The sequence below is a fragment of the Brienomyrus brachyistius genome, chromosome 21 (assembly GCF_023856365.1).
Source record: "Brienomyrus brachyistius isolate T26 chromosome 21, BBRACH_0.4, whole genome shotgun sequence".
NCBI lineage: Eukaryota > Metazoa > Chordata > Actinopteri > Osteoglossiformes > Mormyridae > Brienomyrus > Brienomyrus brachyistius.
Genome location: NC_064553.1, coordinates 6,770,413 through 6,792,260, shown reverse-complemented (window position 1 = coordinate 6,792,260; position 21,848 = coordinate 6,770,413). Strand labels below are relative to the sequence as shown.

General features: G+C 42.5%; 1 protein-coding gene across 1 annotated transcript; it reads right to left on the bottom strand.

Annotated features, from left to right (window-relative positions):
* Positions 1 to 1,875: 1,875 nt before the first annotated feature.
* Positions 1,876 to 20,996, bottom strand: pla2g4aa (phospholipase A2, group IVAa (cytosolic, calcium-dependent)). Its single transcript, XM_048989984.1, has 18 exons — positions 20,719 to 20,996; positions 18,872 to 18,998; positions 17,299 to 17,380; positions 16,313 to 16,461; positions 15,966 to 16,079; positions 15,663 to 15,700; positions 15,125 to 15,269; positions 14,125 to 14,261; positions 13,298 to 13,520; positions 11,232 to 11,346; positions 9,489 to 9,626; positions 8,658 to 8,747; positions 7,827 to 7,892; positions 7,359 to 7,586; positions 6,640 to 6,824; positions 6,177 to 6,366; positions 3,968 to 4,125; positions 1,876 to 3,688 (listed from the first exon to the last, which is right to left on the bottom strand). The coding sequence occupies exons 2-18, from the start codon at positions 18,902 to 18,904 to the stop codon at positions 3,557 to 3,559; spliced, it is 2,223 nt and encodes a 740-aa protein (XP_048845941.1). The 5' UTR covers positions 18,905 to 18,998; positions 20,719 to 20,996; the 3' UTR covers positions 1,876 to 3,556.
* Between the last annotated feature and the right edge of the window lie 852 nt (positions 20,997 to 21,848).

The window sequence follows — 21,848 nt, the reverse complement described above, 5'->3', positions numbered from 1 at the left end:
CTGCAACAGGACCTCGGATAAGTGGAAGATGATGAATGAATGAATGGATGGACGTATGTATTAAAGAAACGTAATACAAACATACTTATCTCATGTTGATTCAACGTTAATGAATCGTGTTTTATCTGAAGCGTCACGCAATGAGGGACGAATGACTCAGGAGCAGAAATTCAGGAACAAACAAAAAGGGGGTTTATTAAGATCCCAAGCAAAAAAAAAAAAAAAAGAACAGAAGTGGGGCTAGAAACAAATGGGACCATGGTGGGGGGGCAAACCGAGAAGAATGCACTGGGAACAGGGTAAGCAAAGAGAGCAACATTAATAGGCCAATCTAGGGAACACAAGCCTAAGAAGCACTTTTATACAAGGACTAACGAAGGCGCAAATGAGAGGCAGGTGGACTGAATCACACAAGGGCAGGAACGAGAGGTAAGACAAATGCGTAAGAAGCATGACTAGGGAGAAAACGGGAGGGGCAGGTGATTAGGGCGTGACATCAGGTAATTATATTTGCTACTTTATCTGTTAATTCCGTAAACCTTTGTGACCTACTGAAGGAACAAATAATGAATAACACAAGTCAAACACTGATCTAATGTTTGCTTATCATTAATGAAGTAGCGATTGTAGTTGTTCATGATTTGTTCGTAATTTGTACTTCACTAGTAACTGAGTATTTGTGCCCCGTCAAGTAAAATGCTAACACTACCAGTTTCCCCACAAGCACCGTGGATTGTACATAAAATCCGCATGATGTGCCAGATCCTAAACTTGAGAAAACTAAACTCTAACAAAAATATTATCATTTTAAGTTATAGTTTATTTATATTTTATTTGTATTTTATTGCATTTAAGCTGTTTTTTATTTAGCTTATTTTCACTGATGAATTTTCCATGATTATTCCATCCTACTATAATTTCATTCACAGGCTAGATCTTCATCCTTACAATGTGTCTGCAGAGGTTGCAGAATATGTGTTGAATACTTTTTGAGTTACTGCAGTAATGAGAGTCTGAAGCTGTCCTTTCATTTGCTACACTATGTGATGCTGCTTTCATTTCGATGTGATTTGTCTCAAAAACTTCACGTCCAGATTTTTACTCTTATGTGTCTGCAAAGTTTGAAGAAGACCCTGTCACATACTTTTAGTTACTATGTTCACAAGACCAAGTATGTTCTATAGCATACATTTCCTTCCTTTGTTGCCAAATAGTGCTGCTACTTTTTTTGGGGGGCAGTTTGTTTCAAAATGAAACAAAATGTAGATTTTCATGTACAGTACATAATTTTTTGTGAAGTAGTATTATTAAGATCCATCAAATACTTTTTGATTTATCTCAGTCAAAAGACATATTTGGTCACTTTTGTTGCCACTGAGAGCATTGCTTCAATTTTGGGGCAGCTGCGGTTGTTCTATCACACAATGTGCCTGCAAAGTTTGAAAAGATCCTTTAAACATCTTTTTGCGTTATCACGTCACAAAATTGCCCTTTTCTTTGCTGTCACTGTGCAGTGCTGATTTAATTTTGGGGCAATCTCTCTCAAAATGTAATAATTTCCAATTCATTACTCTTAGAATGTTTCTCAAAAGACTGTAGTCTGCTCCCGCGGATAGGGAAACATTAAACAGGAAATTACGTAAAAGCATAAAATATGCAAATAACGATCTATGATCAAGACAAAACTTGAGAATCAGACAAGTTGTGGATGCCATCACTGATTAAAACATATGATTTCTCGTCAGTTTCGTCTTACATCAGACTATATGATTATATCCTGTGTTAGCAGAATTAAAGTCATTTTCATTGCACTTTGAAGCTGATAAGAATGACAGTTAGAAATCAATGCAAAATCATTAAAACTGATAAAATATATAAGTTTAAGCATATCCTTTATTCAGCATCACCTTGAAAACCTTCAAGACCGTGTACAAAGGCAGATTATAAATCACTTTTTCTTATAAATAAGACATCATACAGGCATTGTTATGCAAATGTTCCATTCACATAAATAAAAGTGGTTTACTGTCAACAGAAATGTTGACAGTTCACACTTTCCGAGTAACCAAGTCGACTTAAACTGCACCAATTCAAACTAAAACATAACTGTAAACACTGTTGTTAGACAATGTAAAGCAAATAAAGTACAATTTTAAATATAAAGTCTACATTACTGCAACATAAAACAAAAAAAAAAACAAAAAGTGTTATCTTCATTTCTTTTGATACAAACATTTAAGATGAAACATTGAATCAGCTACATATATGGAATAATAACAATAATATTAAGTAAGAGTGTTTTGAGAGTGTTTTAAGCAATCGAAGACACAAAATGCGTTTCAAGGAGGACGCCTACAATGACGTTCATGCTGCAATACGTCACACTGACGACAGATGGCGCAGAAGTGTCAGGTTCGCTCGACGTTAATTCGGAAACATGAACAGATAGAGACGACATTTAGCTCCGACTAATTGCCTGATCGCCACCCCGTTCATGAGCAGAAGTTCAGGTCTCTCTGAATTCCATTCATCGAGAGATGCACAGGAAGAAAATTGAAGTCATACTGAATCTAAAATGAAGATCTGAGTAAAGTTGTAAGATACTATAATGATGAACGTTTAAAAAGTGGTAAGATAGCATGTCTCCACTAACTTTGTTATCCTGAGCTAATATTACACTATGATATCACTAAATATATACAGTATAATAATACAGAATTGCAAACAGCTATGCAGCGACTGCAAGTAATTTTTGACCATTAATAGTAGTATCATGAGCATTTATGTTTTCATCACATAATATGAGTGAAAAATATGACAGAAACCAGAACACTTGCAATTATTGACCCTGGAGGTGTTTACTGCGCGCGCGCACACACACACACACACATACAACACACACACGCACCACACACACACAGACCACACACACAACACACACATGCACCACACACACACACACACACATGCACCACACAAACACACACACACACCACACACACACACGCACTACACACACCACACACACATACACCACACACACACACATACACCACAGACACACATACACCACACACACACACATACATCACAGACACACATACACCACACACACACACACACACACACACACACAACACACATGCACCACACACACACACTCACACATGCAACACACACGCACCACACGCACACACACACGCACCACACACGCACACACACAACACACACGCACCACACACACACACACACAGACATATACACTTGAATTGCCTCATCTTTAAACTCGGGGGTGGAAATGGCAACATCCCCATATTCGGCTTTACAGAATCAGTTCGTAAGAATGCATGGGTCCTTTGGCCATATTATGAAGGCTATCTGTGAGGCCTTATATTTAGGGGATGCTTCTATACCCCATTATTATACCTTAGGATGATTATATACACCACTGGACCAAGCGCTATGGGAGTTAAAGGTACATGTGACCGGCCAGGGTTGGGTTAATGACATGTGTGAAGCTCCACGCTTCCACAGTCATTTTCTCTGTGTGTCTGGGTTAAACCTTTGCGCCATTCTCCCTCTTAAGGAACTTCTTGTTTTCGATTTCGTTGAGTGACAGTGACACAGAGCAGCGGGAGGGGTTCTCCTTCCGGTACATGATGCTCTCCTTGATAGCGTCCTTGATCACCTGATAGACGACAAGAGAGACGAACGTTAAGAACCTTGTTGTCTGTTGGCGCCCTCATTCTCTCCCTGGATGGCTACTTCTTCTCTAGCCTTTTTCTCTAACACTGTTACATAGGCAACACTGCTTATTGGTCAAAAGAAGGAAACATGCTCTATGACCTCTCCTAATCCAGCAGCCTTTCGTTCGCAAGGCACTCTAAACCTCCATGTAATCTGCTATCGGCTGACAGCCCACTTCCTCCCAGAGGAAGCGACCGTCACCAGTAGCGTAGCGACTGACCTCGATGTTATTGAGGGTGTTGAACTCCATCAGGTCGTGCAGCTGCGTGAATGCTTGGTTGGAGTACTGGAAGTTGAACGTAGAGTAGGGCGTCTCGGGATCATCGAATATGTCAAAGTCAGCAAACTCCCTCTCCTTGTCCTTTTCCCGGGGGACTCCTGTAAACAAACCGTGCAAAACATTAGCAATTCCCGTTTGCCGTCAAAGGATAATTGCTAAAAGTCGAGCAAAACGATAACAATAGCAGTAGTAGATGATAAATAATGAAAGCAGCAACAGAACCAGAACAATACAAAAAAAGTATTAGCAGACAGTGCGGACAGTGTAAACAGTCAACAGTATAAATGATACAAATAGTACCGACAGAATGAAGAGTGTAAACAGTAGTGTCCAGCGGTATAAAGATACTTTGTACTATTTCCTGCACTCACTGACCCTAACTCACCACTGTCCAAACAGTACTGATGGAAGTCTGAGATGTAAGCCAAGTGACCCCCGTAACAAAGGTCCTGACATGAAAGAAAGGAAAACCGACGCAGCCGCTTTGTTGAGTCGTTTTTGCGGAAGTTTTGCACCAGAGAGAATCGACCTAAAAATATGGCCTCAACCACAGGATCATCCGGCCACTCGGTGCTGAGAAACTGCAACCCAACAGTCCAGCCAATGCACCAGCTGGCCCCAACATCTTTCATTTTCATTCACTCCAGTCCATCAATATCACGCAGTCCTTGGTCTGGAGCAGGGCAGGACCAGATGCTTGAACTAAGATGATGTTGGATCTGTGGCCTAATGTTGCACTTCTGCTGAGGATTTCGAGTTTGACGGCTGGCATGTTAAGTTTATCTGGGGGTGGCACTGTCTTCAGATATGTTTAATCATGAAAGGAAATTGTTTAGCAAATGTAATTTTCTGGCTACATCCAGCTACTGTCAACGACGGCTTCGTTTAACCTGCATGCATCATAGATGCAACATGCATTTAGGCTATGCTACGCATAAAAAAATTAACACAACTAATTCTAGTTTTGTCAAGGTCAACAAGGTAGTTTAATTAGTAGTTCAGCTTAATGGGGGCAGCAGGTGGCACAAGTGTGTGCCTGTAATCAGAAGGCAACCAGGTCAGACGTGGCCTCGGCACCTCTCAAAGCTCTTGAAGAGGGGCCCTTAACCCCAAGTGGCTGCCCTTCACAGCAGAAAACTGCAAGATGAAAGGTCTATGGATATGTATGATCATTCCTAGAATGATTTTTTCTGTATCTGATTACTGATTATGCCTCCCCGAATTACTCTACAAAGAGCAAAAAAGATGAAAAGACAATGTCCCCACAGGGATCAATAAAGTATTAATTATTATTATTAATTGAAGTACTTTTATTAGTAATGAGGCACTGGAAGAAGGAAGTAAATGCAATGAGAATACAAAGTATAGTGGCTAGAGGTCATTATTTCTCAGATTGATGTGTGGAAACCTACATGTACCATTAACTGCAAGTTATAAACCTAAGCATTTCCTACTAACCAGTTTTTCAAGCACAATCTGAACCTCATGTGGATCTCTTGGGGGCTTTTGTAAACTGACATGCCGTTTGTCTTTATGGAGAACACTGATTGAAATGTATACACGTTAAACATTTTGATTCTCCGAAAAATGTGAGATGAAAGGTCTTTCTTATATGTCTGATCATTCCTAGAATGATTGTTGCTGTATCTGATTACTGGGTTTTATAAAGCCCAGGGACCTAATGAATGGGACTCCACCTTAAAATTGCAAATGATACGTTGTATATTCAGATGAAATGTAATACATGTGTCACATCTCCCCAGAAGATATACATAAACATAAAACATAAATGATATCTTCACTTTGAATGTAGCTAAACTAAGATTTGAACAAATACGGGAATTATTGCTGGTTGCTTGGTTGAAAACAAATAATTCTAAAATGAAAGTAAAATTAATCTCTTTCTTGTTTATAGCAAATGCATCAAACTAATGCCAAACTTTTCCCAAAGTGACCCAGGTGTCTTTATACATGTTCCCTTGCGTTTGCACTAAAAACCCTTTTGTGTTTACCTTTTGTTACACCTGTCTCCAGTTCTGTCCTCAAATTACTTCCTTATTCCTCCTGCTTATCCCCTGGGTCACATGGCTCTGTCCCCCCCACCTCTCCCAGGAAGATGATGTTACAATGTGCTCAGTCTCTCTCTTACCTGGCGCCTTGAAGTTCCTGAAGTTGATGTTGGCCAAAACGAAGTGGATGACCGTAGGGCAGTTGCGGTCGCCCTTCTTTGGCTTGAAGACATAGCACTCCTTCAGACCTTCTCGGTCGAATACCTTAGGGTCGATCTTTGGGAAGGGCAGCTTGTTCATGCGGGCCCACTTCTCGGCCAGAAGCAGCTCCTGCGAGCAAAGAGGGTTAAACTGCCTTCCCAATGACGCCAACGTTGATACATAGTGAGATTGCTGAAGGTGTGATGGCAATGCATTCCTGCGCTGATAGCCTTAATTTTTTCCATGCAATTCACGTCTGCCAAAAGCCTGATAGCCAAACCGTTTCTAAACTTAAGGCCTTTATCTGTGATTCCAGCACTAACTCTTGACTAATTACTAAGATATTACAAGATATTACAAGAGGCTCTTGTTCTACTGGATAAACAGAGAGTTCCTGCTCACCTTGAAGGGAGGGCTGGAGTCGCTAGGCCGGGCTGAGAAGTCGAAGGAGATTATGAGATCTACGCCCCTCTGTGGCCGAAGCACTAGTGGGTACGGGAGGTTATAAGTCAGGCCGCTGTCCACAACATGGATCTTCTTGCTCTTCACGTCCAAGGGCTCGTAGATCCGGTCAAACTCATCTGGGTCTGGTGGGGTACAGAGACCATAAGAGATAGCTTGAAGAAAAACAAATGTAAATGGCAATACCAAGAGTGAAGCTTGCGTTCATATGAAATATTCCTGGCATGACAATGTTCAGATAAACACCTCTAAAAACCTCTTAATATAAACAAGAACTTCTGGGTACAATAATTCAGTACATTTCCATAAAACAGAATTTTGCACTTTGACTAACCACAATAGTGGCTTGTAAACTCCACATTATTAATCCACAAGTTATCACTTTTCTTCCCAAGAGATCCAGTTGCTTATCTCACTTTCGCAGCACTCAAAGGAAACCAAGCTTCCCAGCTTATAACGTTCTAGAACAGTGGTCATTAATGTGTAGCTCGCAGGGAGCAAACGAGACGTTCCTATAACAATGTTTTGCCTGCAATTCGTTTTATGCATGCATTCTGTGTATGTTTTCTTTCGTTTGTTTTTTTGAGTGCATCTCCTCTCGTTTGTGCATTTAGTTTTATGCGTGCTTTGTTTTGTTCAGGGGGCGCCGAACCGCTGACCTGTGACGGCGTCCACTTCTTCCTCCGCCAGGCTGTCATTCATGAAGGGGAAGGGAGACATGGGCAACGTGCTGTTGAGGTTGAGGCCCAGCATGAAGTTATGCACTTTGCCGGCGCGGCCTTCGCGCGTGTTGAACAGGGTCGACTCCCCCACCAGCGAGGTGAACATCCTCTGCACCCAGCTGGCTTGCGCGTTCCGCTGGTACTCATCCTCCACCTCCTGGTTGTCTGAGCGTGGGGCATTTGGGGGAAACATCATCACGGCCTGGGCTCAGCAAACAGTTTTGCGAGTCACATTATAAGTCTCACTTTCTTACTCAGCAGAAAACCACAAAGTTCAGAAACCTTTTTACTGGTATCGTTCCCCCCCCCCCGAATTAGTCAGAATCAATGACAAACTAGAATGACCGAAAGGGGCTATTCACAGATGCAACCCACCCCTGGAAACAAATTTCCTAGAACCCTCACCCTGCCGAGGCTCCTCATCATTGTCCTGGTTGTCTTCTCCCACGATGTGCTTCGGCTTTATCTGCTCTGGGTATCAGACAAGAGGGGAGCGTTGAAACCCACAACCGATCTTGTTAAAACAGCAGCGCGGCATCATCAAGGCAGGTTCACATGCAGAAAGACTCCCTCCGACTGCATCACTAACAACTGCACCACAGTGATGGATACTGATACTGAATTCTCACTCATACCGTACCAAGACCAATAGGAAAACTGATTATCAGACTTCATCACACCATAGACTCTGTTACTGGTTGTTTTGAATGCAAGTAAACTACAGGAAACTGACAAAAAGGAACCAAGACTGTGCTCATTTTGGTCACATTTGCACATTTGTAACATGCACTACATGTGTGACTTAGAAACTGACTTTGACACAAACCCGGAGCTGCTCCTCTCTGACGCCCCGTAAAGGAAGCTGATCACACCAAGGGACTTTTGCCAAGAGACATGGACACATGAATCTACTAAACCCCATCAGAGCGCTCGTGGGAGTTTTACTTGCACAAAAATGTTCTGAGGGCAGAAGGAAAATGGTTCAGAGAGATAACCAATCAGACTGTAGTGACTAGAAGAGAGGGGTCCAACCAATCAGATATCTTTGTTCTGCCTCCTTTAGTTGCTTGAACCCATGTTTTCCACAATCTGATCTCTCTGAACAAGCTATTTGTCCTTTTGCCCTCAGAACATTTTTATGTAAGTAAATCCCCCACGAGCCATCAAAGCCACAACGCACACTGACTCCTCTAGCCGATGAATAAACTCCTTATTTGATTTGTAGGCCGGTCTCACCGAGTTCCTCCTCCATGGTGCTCCCTCCTGTGGTCTCTTTGACACCCAGGACCCGGTTGAACAAGATGGAAAATGCGCTGCCCCAGACTCCTGTTGAACACAGCTACTGTGAGTGACTGGAAGAGCCCAAGGGCGCGGAGCCCCATGAGCCTCGGGCACAGCGGCCCTGACTGGAATGACCCACCATAAACGTACCATTCTGCGGTAACTGGCTGGAACACAAGCTGCATTGGTAAACACAGCTGATCTCCCTTTTTAGAGACCCTAGGTACAGCTTTTCATAGAACCCCCCCCCCCCCCCCCCATCAACATAATTTATGATCATTTCACTTCCTCCACAACACAGATGGTTCTGGGGTCGTAGACAACTGCCTGTTCTGTATATGATATAAAGTAAATGAAGATCATTAAATATATCAGGCATGTATTTGGTCTTCTTAGATACACATATATTTATGTGTGCATATATACTTATATAAATATGTACTGCATTACAGGTTGGAAGATGGATGGATGGATGCATTTTTAGATCCATTATATTCATATATCTGCATATAACTCTGTTGCAAACTGGCCTATCAGAACTGGAACTGGAGAACTCTGATATGCAAACTGCGTGTGATACTTATGGTGTTTGTTGGTTACTTCTTATTCTGTCACAGTTCTTTCGATCCTTCTGATTTTCCGCCAGGTTTTCCCTTTTCCCTGAACACCTCAAGTCATTTATTTATCGTGTTTAAATATCTAGGCATGTATACGTTCACCATCCTTAAGTGGCAGAGAGTCCCGACTTTGTGGTTATAAACAAACGACCCGGGTCCAGTTTCTCACCCATGAGGAAGTGCAGAGGATTCTCCTCGTACTTCTTGACCACGCTGCCCATGAAGAACTTGCTCCCGAAGAGGCCGGGTGGCATGAAGGTGCCGTATTTTGCCATACCGATCTCGTACGGGCTAAACTCCACCCAGTCTGTAAGCCGAAACATAAGCAACACAAACACACATTGCAGAAGTGGAGGTGGGGCTTGGAATGCTTGAGAGAATTTCACTGTTACAAAATGAACACACATTTTAATAAACCGGAATGGCTATCTTCAGTGTAAAGAAAAATATCAAAGGAGAGGTGTAATCAAATTCCCAGAAATTGCAGAAGAATTCTGCAACATATTCCATCATCTTATTGTGACAGGATTCTACACCCAGGAATTTTGCCGAGTCATAAAACAGTATATTTGTGTTTAAATTGTTAACAGGTGGATCCTAGCCAACAGCTGGCCAATTTGCCGGAGGCCTGTGTAGCTTAGTTCTTTCCCTGTTCCACCACAAATGATTTAGCTCAAGAGCTGTGTGGTAATTAGAACAAGGAGTTGAATTAGGTGTGCTAAATGTGGGGGATCCCAAAAATGTGCAGGGCTCCGGCCCCCCAGGACCGGAGTTTTACACCCGTGACTTAAAGGATGTATATATTATACCCTTCGTAGATTTCAAAAAGCATTTTTTTCTTGCTTGAGTTTAATCGGTGACAATCAACACAAATGATTACATATGAAAACAACATTTAAACGTATTCCACTCCTCATGCCCCATGTACTGCTCAGAACAAAGTCCAAAGCAGGACACAGGCACAGCACGTCTGTTACACAGCTCCTCTCTTATTTTTACCCCTCTGCAATGTAAGCAAATGGGCTGAAAAAAATGCCTAAATAGCATTTTAATGAGTAGCCGACAATTCCTTATAATCTGGTACATCTACGGTGTAACATACCACCAACAGGAAACCATTTATTCTCCATAAACCCACAGCTGCACTGGCCAAGGGTAACCACTTATTAAGCTCCTGTTGGACTGCATACAGCCTGTGACACAATTTTCGTTCACATTACAACGTTAGTCATAGCTGGTATTACGAATGACAGCATTTACACTTGCAATTCAATACTTGCCACAAGTGCGATCTGCTAGCATTCTGCCCTTTTTTTTAATTAGGAACAAATGTCAATTTGTGTGTAACTATAGCGGTGTGCGACAAAAAAAAATTCAAAAACGAAAGCAAGAACCTCAGTTAGAGAGAAAGTGAAATATCATGTCTGCCACTGATGAATTTCCCTATATCCCAGATATGCAAATGTACACAAATGAAATGGTGAGCAGACAGAGCAGAGAAAGCAAAGTGTGACGTCCACTGTCCATGTCTGAGAGAAAAAAAAAATTAAAAAAAAGGAAGAGTGTGGCTTTATTTATTTTATTTTTTTCGGCGTAGCTGTTACAGCATTTGGCTGTTTTCAGCTGTCACCATTAGGGCAAATGCACAGTGTGGCAACTTCCTTGTTGGAAGAAAAGTATGCTGCAGGCTCACGCATAGTGACTATCTCTCGGCGGCAAAAAGCTAATAATTGGCTGAAGCCTTCGGTCTAGCTATGCGTTGCTCAAACGTGACATTGTGAAATCGTCCTCGGCGTCCTGCTTTGCAGCTCAATCTCTCCTTGTAGCCGCAAGGGCCACTGGCTAACGGCGAGCCCAAAGGCGTCGGGAACGGAAAGACCGAATGACCTCGTGGGGGGGGTGCCGGCCTTACCCGCGAACATGAGCTCAGACACGTCCGGTTTGACGTGGAGACAGGTGAACAGGGGCATTGGACACTGGCCTTCGTTCACCTTTTCCTGCATCTGGCTCAGAGTGGAGTTCATTCGCTGGAAGCAGAATGACAGCCACAGTCACATAAGAACGTATCATAATGGCACTTGATCCAGACATCGATAAATGCTTGGAAGACCCATCAGTTCCCGGATCGTTACTAGACTACCTCACCATGTTTCCTGAATGCTTTTACTGTTGCACTGTGTCAGCTGATTTGAATAGCTGTCTAAGGGCTGTTTGTGTTCTATTCATGCGACATGTGTGTTTACTTGTGCCGTCACTGGGCAAGCAGTGTTTGTGCTCATGTTTGTACAAGTAATCAAGCTGGACAGAGGCCAAAAGTTCAGATCCAAAAATTAAAAATCCAGACCAAGTTTTTATTTCAACCAACCAGTGGAGCATAAAGAGTGACAGTCACAGACTGCTGAACTGGTTGGTTGAGATAAAAACTTGGTCTGGATTTTTAATTTCTGCACCCGAAATTTCCACCTCTGGATTAAAAGTCATGTCCACCAGGGGGCAGTGCGGGAAAACCATCTTGGTCAGCGCCGACATTTCTGGTCTTATTTGTTTGCATGAGGTTGTGGCATGAAATGTTGTACAGCATGTTGTGCTGTAGAATTCTTTACATACTACCCACTGCTCCACTTCTTATTGGTACTTTGCTCTGCCGCATATCACTTTACCACCTCATGCTGAATGTTGCATTTCATGATGTTAGATATCTTGCAGTAGTTAGTATATTGTGCTTAGTGTTACGGCTGCATGATATTGGAATTTTTTTTTTTTTGCAATAAATACTGCAATACTTATAAAGCAAAAATGAGTTCAAAATAAATGTCATTGTACTTTGCACATATCACACTGCTTTCCTAGTCAAAATTGAATTCAGAAGCAAACGAAACTTAACCTGGCATTAAATTTTGAAGATGCTGCACACAGAGACACACAACAGCGTTCGGAATATTTTTCCTCTCGCCTCTGAAAATATTCAGCTTTGAATTCCTGTCACTCACTCATATGTGGACAAGTTGGGAGCGTCAAGTATAAACCGGCTCCTAGGTTCTTAGTCTCTTTGTAGGTGCTGTGCGGCTTTTGCTCCAATACCACTTACACTTCATTGGAAGCTCATAGCTGCAGTCCTATGTTTGTAGTATATTATTTGCATCACTAGTGTGTCACTTTGGACAAAAGTGTCTGCTGAATATATACAAACAAGCAAACAAACAGATGATTGGGGAATATTTGATGTTGGGTAGGATGAAGTCGGTTGGTGGGCGACGTGGTGCTACTGGCCAAAAAGGGCCTGACCCAAGCTTACTGGAACTGCAAGAGGAAGCAGGCAGAGCCACTCAACAAGCTGCATTTGCACCAGGACCCCGTCTGTATCTAAACCAGGCTACTACGTCTGAGGCTCTTCCGGTAAGATCAAACGAGGAAGCCAGAACTGGCGCCTGAAGTGCACCCAGCGTGACCTTGCGAGGGCACCGGCGCGCCATGCAGGACTTACTGTCGCAAAAATAGCGTGCAGGTGCCTGGCAACGAGCAACTTCTGATAAGGATATCCTGTGCAGGAAACCAAACCAAAAATTCACACTACCGTGGAAAGAAGGGTCCGTAAACATTTATGGGTCCCAGAACTTCAAACCCTCAGGTGGAGGGTGAAGTTCCAGGGAGCCAGAGAGTTGTGGGTGTGATGAGCTAAGGGTGCAAATAATAGGGGAACAATCTGTGAATTGTGTAGGGCGCGTCGAGTGGGAAATGTGTGACACAACGAGGACCAAGTGACCCTGTCACATAAATGACTGTGTGACATTAGTTGTTCAAAGTAAACAAAAATACGCAGGTTCAACCAGGGCATGAGGGCCATTCCGGCTTAACGCATCATATATATTGGACTAGTATGGAAAAAAAAAAGCCCTACGGAAATCCAAGAGCAACCAATCAGTTTCAAGTGTTTAAATATCACCGCGGAAATGGGCCAATGAAATGAGAGAGCCTCACCCCGGGGATCAGGGTCTCCCCAATGAGCATGCCGAAGATGTCGGTGAAGGTGACGGGCTGCCCGCCCGCCTTCTTCGTCCACAGTGCCTTGATGTAGCGCTTGATATTCTGCGGCATGAGCAGCTTCAGTGGGTTGCTGCTCACACTCTTCATCAGCTCCTGGTTGATGTCCTGGGGCCCCTTGTTTGGGAATCCCGGGTGGGAGTAGAGTGTCGACATGTACCTGTATTCCCCGGAGGGACAAACAGCAGCAATTACTAGAATGTAGCTCTTCCCCCGCCTGTTTGGCACAGCTGACATGAAGTGCCTGGGGGTGGCATTGAGCACAGGCCTGTACAAGAAAGCCTGTTAAATCACATCATCCTCCAGTTTCAAAGGCACCATCTAAGTCACGACTGCTGCCTTCTGTATATGACTGTTTCTTTAAGAAAAAGACTTGACCCTGTATAAGATTGCAATATTTAATTCATCCTCATAGCGAAATTGAGACATTTTTGCATATATATATGGAAAAAGGCAGCTGAAACAAAGCCTGAAATATAGAAAAGCACTGAGGCACTTAAAAATAAAAATCGCTTGTCAGAGTCTCCTTCTTAAAGTGGCTCTTGGTTTCAGAACTTGTTTTGAAGATAACCGCACTTCAGGGTACGTAGGATACAGATGACTGACGAGAGGGAGGTGGGCCTTTCTGCTTGTGTGGAGAGAGAGCCGAAAAAACAGCAGCCGCAAGCTGCCTGTATGCACCTCTGATGTGGCCGGGGGCTAACCCAGTCAAAGAATGCACAGTCATTAAATTAGGGTGGCGGGGTGGGGGGGCTAGAACTCACCACGTGGATCCGGAGAGCCCGGCCACATAGGTGGCGCAGTCGAGCACCCCGGATTCGTACAGCGCCTTCATCACACCAGAGAATCCCACCATGGCTCGGAATCCTCCACCGGATCCGACGATGGCGATGACCGGCACCTGCGTACACCAGCGAAAGGAGCCGTCAGCAGCTATTAAACATTACATAACCTCCTCTTTCCAATATAAGAAGTGTCGGCGTAAGGCAGGAGAGCAGACTTCCGACTGCCAAACATAACTAACATCTAAACTTTCAGCTGAACTCAAAAACAGCTTACGTCCAGTGTTACGAAACTTCCTGTCTCTCATCTCATTCTCCGACAGCGTAGGTCACCACTGCTGCCTTCCAAAATTACATCACTTCCTCCATCTAACAGTGTCCAGTATTTTTCACCTCAGAAATCCTGTCTTTCATCAGAAGTCCCTACAGGAGGACTGGAGGTCCACAGGGCTGTACTCTACATACAGCTTTTCCAGATCTGCACTTTTCATCTAAATGCACGACAAGGAACTTTAAAACTGGTCCCTGAGGATGGCAATTCAGAAGAAGTGGAGCGGATCCATATTTCTGGGGCCAAATTCAAATGAATCATTGCCAGAGAGGGTCAGTCTCGGTCAGTCTGAGTCAGTTGGGGTCACATCTCAATGAGGAATGTTACATCCTTCAGCTTTGAAGAACGTCACAGGTTTGGGAAATCAGTAATAAATCCTTCCTCCCTGAGCTTTTAAGGCTTATTAAAAACCCAACAGGATATTAGAACTTTTGGGATAAAATGGCTCACACAGGACATAGATCCTCTGTTCGGAAGGTCACTGGGTCAAATCCCATAAATCATCAGAGTGACGTCACCACTGACCTAAAGCTAAACGTAGCTTTAGATAAAAGCTTCCGCTAAATAAAGAAAATGTAAGTGTAAAGCTCACTGGCACCTTCGCTTAACCCTATGGATGGACCCTCATCCTGCTGCAGGAACAGGAGTCACCTGCTGAATAGAGCTGGGGAGGAACTGGCCCTTCTCCATGTCCAGCAGCTTCTTGATGCCGAGCATCACACGCTCCCTTCGCTTCTGCCGGAACAGCTTCTCCTGGTCGCACAGGGCCATGCTGAAGCGGAGGTCCGTGGAGGCACTGACAGAGTGAGCAAAAGAACCAGAGATTGAGGGATATGAGAGGCGACCTGGGGACCGTAGTTAGCGAGGTGACTCAGCAGTTCTAACTAGCTATGGAGAGAGAGAGAGAGAGAGAGAGAGAGAGAGAGTGAGAGAGAGAGAGAGTGAGAGAGTGAGAGAGAGAGAGAGAGTGAGAGAGAGAGAGAGAGAGAGAGAGAGAGAGAGAGAGAGAGCACTCAGCAATGTGGAAAGGCAGGTGTCTCACCGCCCCTTACAGATGTCCTGAAAGTCACATAATTTTTAGTTCTGGCTTTTTTTTTTTCCTGCCACATTCTGCCTTTGCAAAAACACACTGGAACGCACACGGACTCCGACCGGAGAACCAGTTAAGCGATGACGCGAAGATACATACCATACCTCGAGGCTCATTTTTAAGTACACCTTGGTTACCTGGAAAAACAGAAAACACTGGTTATAGTGGGACCCTAAGTAGATGATATCCCAGTGTTGCGACTTGCACCGTATTGCCATGCTAGGCATTCCTGACGTGACACCCTGTAGCCATAGAAACGTAGCAAAATACGAGATCAAAATGTCAAGATCAAAAGCGAGGCGGAATTCCTTTCAAACCGGGTTACGTTAAATGGCAACCAATGAGGAGTTCTAACGTACAGACGAAACAGCGTAATTTCGGAAAAGGGATCCGAACCCTTACATTGCCGATGCGGAATGGAATCTGTTCAGGCTGCCCCAGCTTGACTGATGATATGGGGAACGACACCGTCCCCAGGGTCTCGTCCATCACGTAGTTGGCATCCATTAGCGTTATCTAAGCATAAAACGGGAAACGAAAGAAGAGCAAAAGGAGTTTGTGGCTTTATCAAGTTACGCAAGTATCTCCCAGCTTCCTCCCCTCCCAAAAAAAGAAAAAAACGGCTCACAAACACGGTTGTGTCTCTACAAGGAGCATTTGGATTGTTTTTCAACTGAAGACGTGAAAAGAGGCCTCTCGGGTCTCGACCCATGGTGGAACATGCTCTTTGTGAAACGGCGGCCATGTACCTCCAGCACGTTCTCCTGATTGGGGTCCAATATAAACTCAAAGGTCTCGTCCCACATCGGGTTGACATCGTTGTCGATATGGCGTGTCCGTTTTCTCGACTCGGGGGCGGAGCGAATGAATAGCTCCACATAGGGGTCCGGAGTGTCCACTACAATTATGGACGGAAGCACACAGAAGTGGACATGAGGAGGGGTATATGCCAGGCATACACAATCCTAATCCTGGAGAGCCAGTGAATGTTAGCACTGATCAGTCAAAATATTACATTGTTACATTTTGCAGTAAAAAGTTCAAAACATACCAAAATATCATAACTCAGTTATACACGGTGACATAAAGTCATCGTTCGCCATTACTGGCCCTACATTAGACTGTAAAGCAGTCAGCGAAATTGCCTAGCAGAGACCACAAGTAACAACGCGACATCTGCGATCTAAAACCAAGGTGAAAACATGTGATGACAGCTGAATTTCAATGGCAACATGAATAGTCACGGTATGTGAGCTTTTAGCAGAAGCCCCTCACTATTTTTCATCGTAAATACGCCCCGATCTTCGCTGAATAAATGCCACAAGTAAAACTCTGTGAATGAAATGTGATCTAAGACAGATGACCTGGCCTTTGGCCAAACGGTCCAGCAGACTGTAAATGAATCCAGCCATACAGTGCAGTTTTGGCCAGACAAATTGAGAATGCATGCCAAGTATGACAAGTGAATCAAGTGTAGGAGAAATAAAACAATTTTTGGTCTGTTAAATACATTTCATTTTACATTTTGCAGAACATTTTATTATTCATGCAAGACTATTTTAATGTACTAAACAGGGATCATGCAACACTGTCATTGTATGGAACTAAAATCACGCTGCATTTAATAATGGCTGTCATGTCCGCACATTAATGTTGCAGAGATATATCTAACAGGAAGGGGTCTCTGTAGATAAATGGCGCACCAATACAACGCCTGGTACATCTTTCTACTTACGCAGGTCACCTAAAGCCCCCTTAGTGACATTTTCAGCCTTCTGAACCGTCACTCTGAACCTGTGTGAATACTGGTGCTCCACCTGTGTCAGAAAGAAACAAAAATTAAACTGCTGCCTTAAAAAAACAGAGCGATTGATTTATAGCCTAACACCGCGAGAATGTGCTCTAGTCTGGTTTACAAATGACGTCATGGGCGATTCTCCTATTACGAATCTAGCTAGTCTTTTTCAAATTAAATATTGCTCGGTGCTTTATTTGAGTTTGCTTTGCTAATGATGTGGCAAATAAGGTCACTGCAGTGGCAGCATTGGTGGAAAATAATTTGGACCCCTTAAAAAAATTTTTTTGCAAGACTCATCGGAATATTACCTTTGAGAAAGCTATTAGACGAAAGCGCTCATGAAGCACAGAATCTCCACTTCCTTGCTTACGCATTTACATCAATATTTATAATGCAAAGTGCACTGACCCAAATATAGCACTGAAGATTTTATCAGCTTGATGGAGGTTGACAGTGCTGCACATCAGACGCAACTGGTTGAATTTGATCACGTAAGTGTGGCGACCAACCAAGTTCGCCAGCAACAACAAAAACTGTGCAATGTTTTGTCACGAGCTCATCGCGTCAATACTAACTTCTGCACAAGGGTACTATGAATATATTCCTTTGCACATTTGTGCGGGGTTATTGTGACCTGGCATTGTTATTGTTTATTGCATTCCCTATACAAAATACATAAAATCAGAATGCAATACACACATATTGAACATATGCATGCACTCTTGTTACAAAGACATTAATGTGTACATTTTCTAACTGCATATGCTGATCAGGGGCGTAGGATGAAAATATTATTTCATGAGAAAATTCACCAGATTGATCTTGTGTCTGTGCACGCATTTTTATCATCGCTCTTTAAGACTGTGAACAATGAACTATGCTTCGCCAAATAATACTCATTTTCCCTGCCTTCCTTTTGACTGCTAACCATGTAGCAGCCAAGTAAAACGGACAGGACAGTGAATCATAAGACCATTAGTTCCCCAAACAACACAGCCGTTGCCTGGTCAGTCTCAGAAGACCAAGCAAGTCATGGGAAGCAGAGAGCGCAGAACACTCGTGAAACCATCATACGACGCAGTGAGAGCTGCTCACTGTTGACGTTCCACACTTTTCGGGTCCCTTTCACAGAAGGCAATGCTGGCAAATCATAAAAAAAAACCACGCTGCCTCGTCGAAAACCTCACACCGCCTTGAAATCGCCGCAATACATCATCGAAGAAGGCTTATAAAATTTCACAGAACGGTGTGTGTTTCCGATAACGGCTTAAATATTCACAGGAACATGTGTGTGTGTGTGTGTGTGTGTGTGTGTGTGTGTGTTTGACGGACAACTCCTAAGACTTTATCTTCAAATTTTCATAGGATGTGTACAGACGAGTTAAACGAGATCATTTTAGTGTGTGGACGGCTATTTGGAGCAGACTTCGTGTGAGATTTTCATGCAAAACTGATGGAGAAAAACCATCCATACATACACACAAGATTTTGAATTACTGTTGTTACTTACTATGATGTACTGGTACGGGTCTATGGAAGACATAATCAGTCACAGGCAAGGCACTTTTAGATGAAATCACACATCAAAGGTATAATTCAGATTCCTGGAGATCCAGAGACTGAATCACTCAATGATCCTGTACAGAGATATTCACATATATTAGATGACAAAGTATATACTGCAAGAAGCATATGCCGCAGTTGAATAATCACCTTTAAAACCTCTATAATTGGCATTAACCCCCCCCAAAAAAAAAGGCACATGTACATATGTATTAACAGAATCTGTCAACAAATTACAGTTGTAATAAGAAAAATCATTCAGGGAAATACATTTACATGACTATATTAATGAATATATTATATGTTTCAGAAGTTATTTGCTTACATTTGCTTACAAAAGGCAACATTTTTTTTACTGTTGATTATCCTGACACTCCAGTCAGAAGTGTAACCAACGCTTAAAATTAAAGTTTTATACGAGCATGACAAAGTAGAGGCTAATGACTTTTGGTTTTCAGTAAATACTATCGCGACAGCAACACCAAACCACTCAACAGTTCATGAAACAGGCCACGGCTGTTTCTGGCTTTTTCGTTACGAGAACACATGACAAGTTAAGCGACACACTCAAATTAAAACTTAAGGCCATTTCCTACAAGAATCCTTTAAGACAGGAGGTCAAAAAATAGCCTTGCAGACTAAGGCGTGTGTTAACGTGAAAACCTGGAAATCCCCAAATGACTCGAATCTGTGAAAATGTACTCGAGTTTCTTTTATGTTTATTAGTTTACTCATTTGTTGTGTGAACCTGCAGGCCGTTTGTGTACGTTTTCTTTTTTCATTTCCAGGCTGGCCCAAATACCCTCCGATTGAATCGGTATCGGTGCAGGTAAGCGCTGCGCTACGCACCGCCCGCACCAGCCCGGCCAGCTCCCTCTCTCCCCGTCACAGGCTGCGCATTTCCGGGACCCAATTGGGATTTAATGGAAAGCTAATCGGATAAATAAAGCACCAGACTTAAACACTTTCAGCGTTATTTTGTTGACATTTTGTTGATTAACCAGTTATTACCCGAATTACTGGGTATCTGTTTATTAGTGTTTAACCTCGTATTTACGTGTAATAGGTAATACTAAGAGTCCTAGAAAACGTAAGATACGTTTAAATGGCAATGTTAGAATGTTTTCCGATATAATAAATATAATGTATTACTATTAACATACAGGATATATATATTGCAGAAGCAAAAACAAGCAATACCTAGATACTTAAGTTAATTTACATAAATTGTTGTACGCTTTGTGTTGGTCAGTTGCCAAAAGCTAAATCCATACACAGTACATGTATATATTTAATTGTTTATTTTGCACGGATTGGTAACTTGTAGTTTGTGTTCATTAAACTGACACAGAAACGCAAAACACTGGAGGCAAAAAGACGAAAAAACGCAAAAGTTATTTTGAAATGCAAAAAAGTGAAAAGTGTAAACACGAATGTATACATTAGGCTAAAATGCAGAGCCGATGCTGCTTCTCTATTATACTTATACGAAAAAAGTAACTTAATAACTGCACTGAGGTTACGTAAGTTCGATAAAACTTTTATGACTTCCTAACTCAGGGAAAATACGAAATGAACGTTACTACTGTTGTTTTTTTATCCACCATTATATACAAATCTTTGTTTCTACTCAGCGCACGAGAAGAATGTTGTTTATAGACCCGATAAAATCTATGTGGAATTTGACGATCGATTCTAACAATTCATCCTCAGCTTTATCTCAGCCGCCTTTCAAGTTACACTGTAAACGCCGAGTCACGGATCTTTAAAAGTTACTGTAACATGAATACTTACCTTATTCTTTAAGGCTCATAAGTCTACCGTAAATCGAAATCTCTTTAGTCTCCGACTGTATAGAAGCTGTCGATGAGGGAGGCGCTAAACCTTCTTCCTTAAAGCGGCAGTTTGAATGGCCTCGGCTCATCAGAAGTTCAGCAGTTTTCAGGCGAACTCCCAGTAATATTTTCCTACTTTTATTTTCTCACCGTTACTCGTACTACACCAATGCACGAAAACCCCCCCACATTTAATCCATCCATTACCCAGTGCGGTGGTAAAGCTAGACCCAGATCCCAGGAAACGGGGGAGGGGGAGGGGGGAGTGAAGAGAATATCAGTTTATCTGAGGATGCACATTCACTCGCACTGCTCAGCACTCTATGAACTACTCCGAGACACTATTTCGCTTAACTGCATGCTTTTGCACGGTGGCGAAAAGCCACGCAAACATAAGAGGAACGTGCCAACTCACAAACCCAGAGCAAGGGAGGCATAATTTCAACCCCCGAGCCAGGAGGTATGAGGCTACGCTGTTTATCACTGACCGACTCGTGTCTGATTTAAAAACTATACTACCTGCAATACATCGCAACAAAAAAACTACTTTTAAAAATTCCAACTACATAAACTCGAAATAGCGATTCCTGGAGTACAGTCATGTGTGACAAGGTTTTACAGATACTGCTCATGTACCTCATATTCACCGCAAGAGGGCATTGATATACTGCCTGAATAGTTTGCCAGTTCGCAATTCCTTTACTTTTAACCTTATCTCCCCCTTAAACACAAGGGAAAGTTTGTTCTGTACAATGATAAAAAGAGAAGTACAAAATAAGAAATTTTGGCCAGTAAGACAAATCCATCGCCCTATGTGAGAAATTGTCTATAAAATTAAGCACCAATATTTTACAGGAACTGCTAGCTTATAGTAACATTGTCATAGTATTTCATCACAATGCGTTTTTAGATAAATATTGAAGAAATAAATTGGAACTAATGATATTTAGTTTAAATCCTTTTGATATTTACATTTTTGTTAAGCTATTGTTATAGGTGCTTTATGAATGAAACCTATGCTGGTAATTAGAAAGCACTTTAGATTTTGGCGTTTCTGTACTTAGGTTTTAATTGTTCTTTTATGAAAGA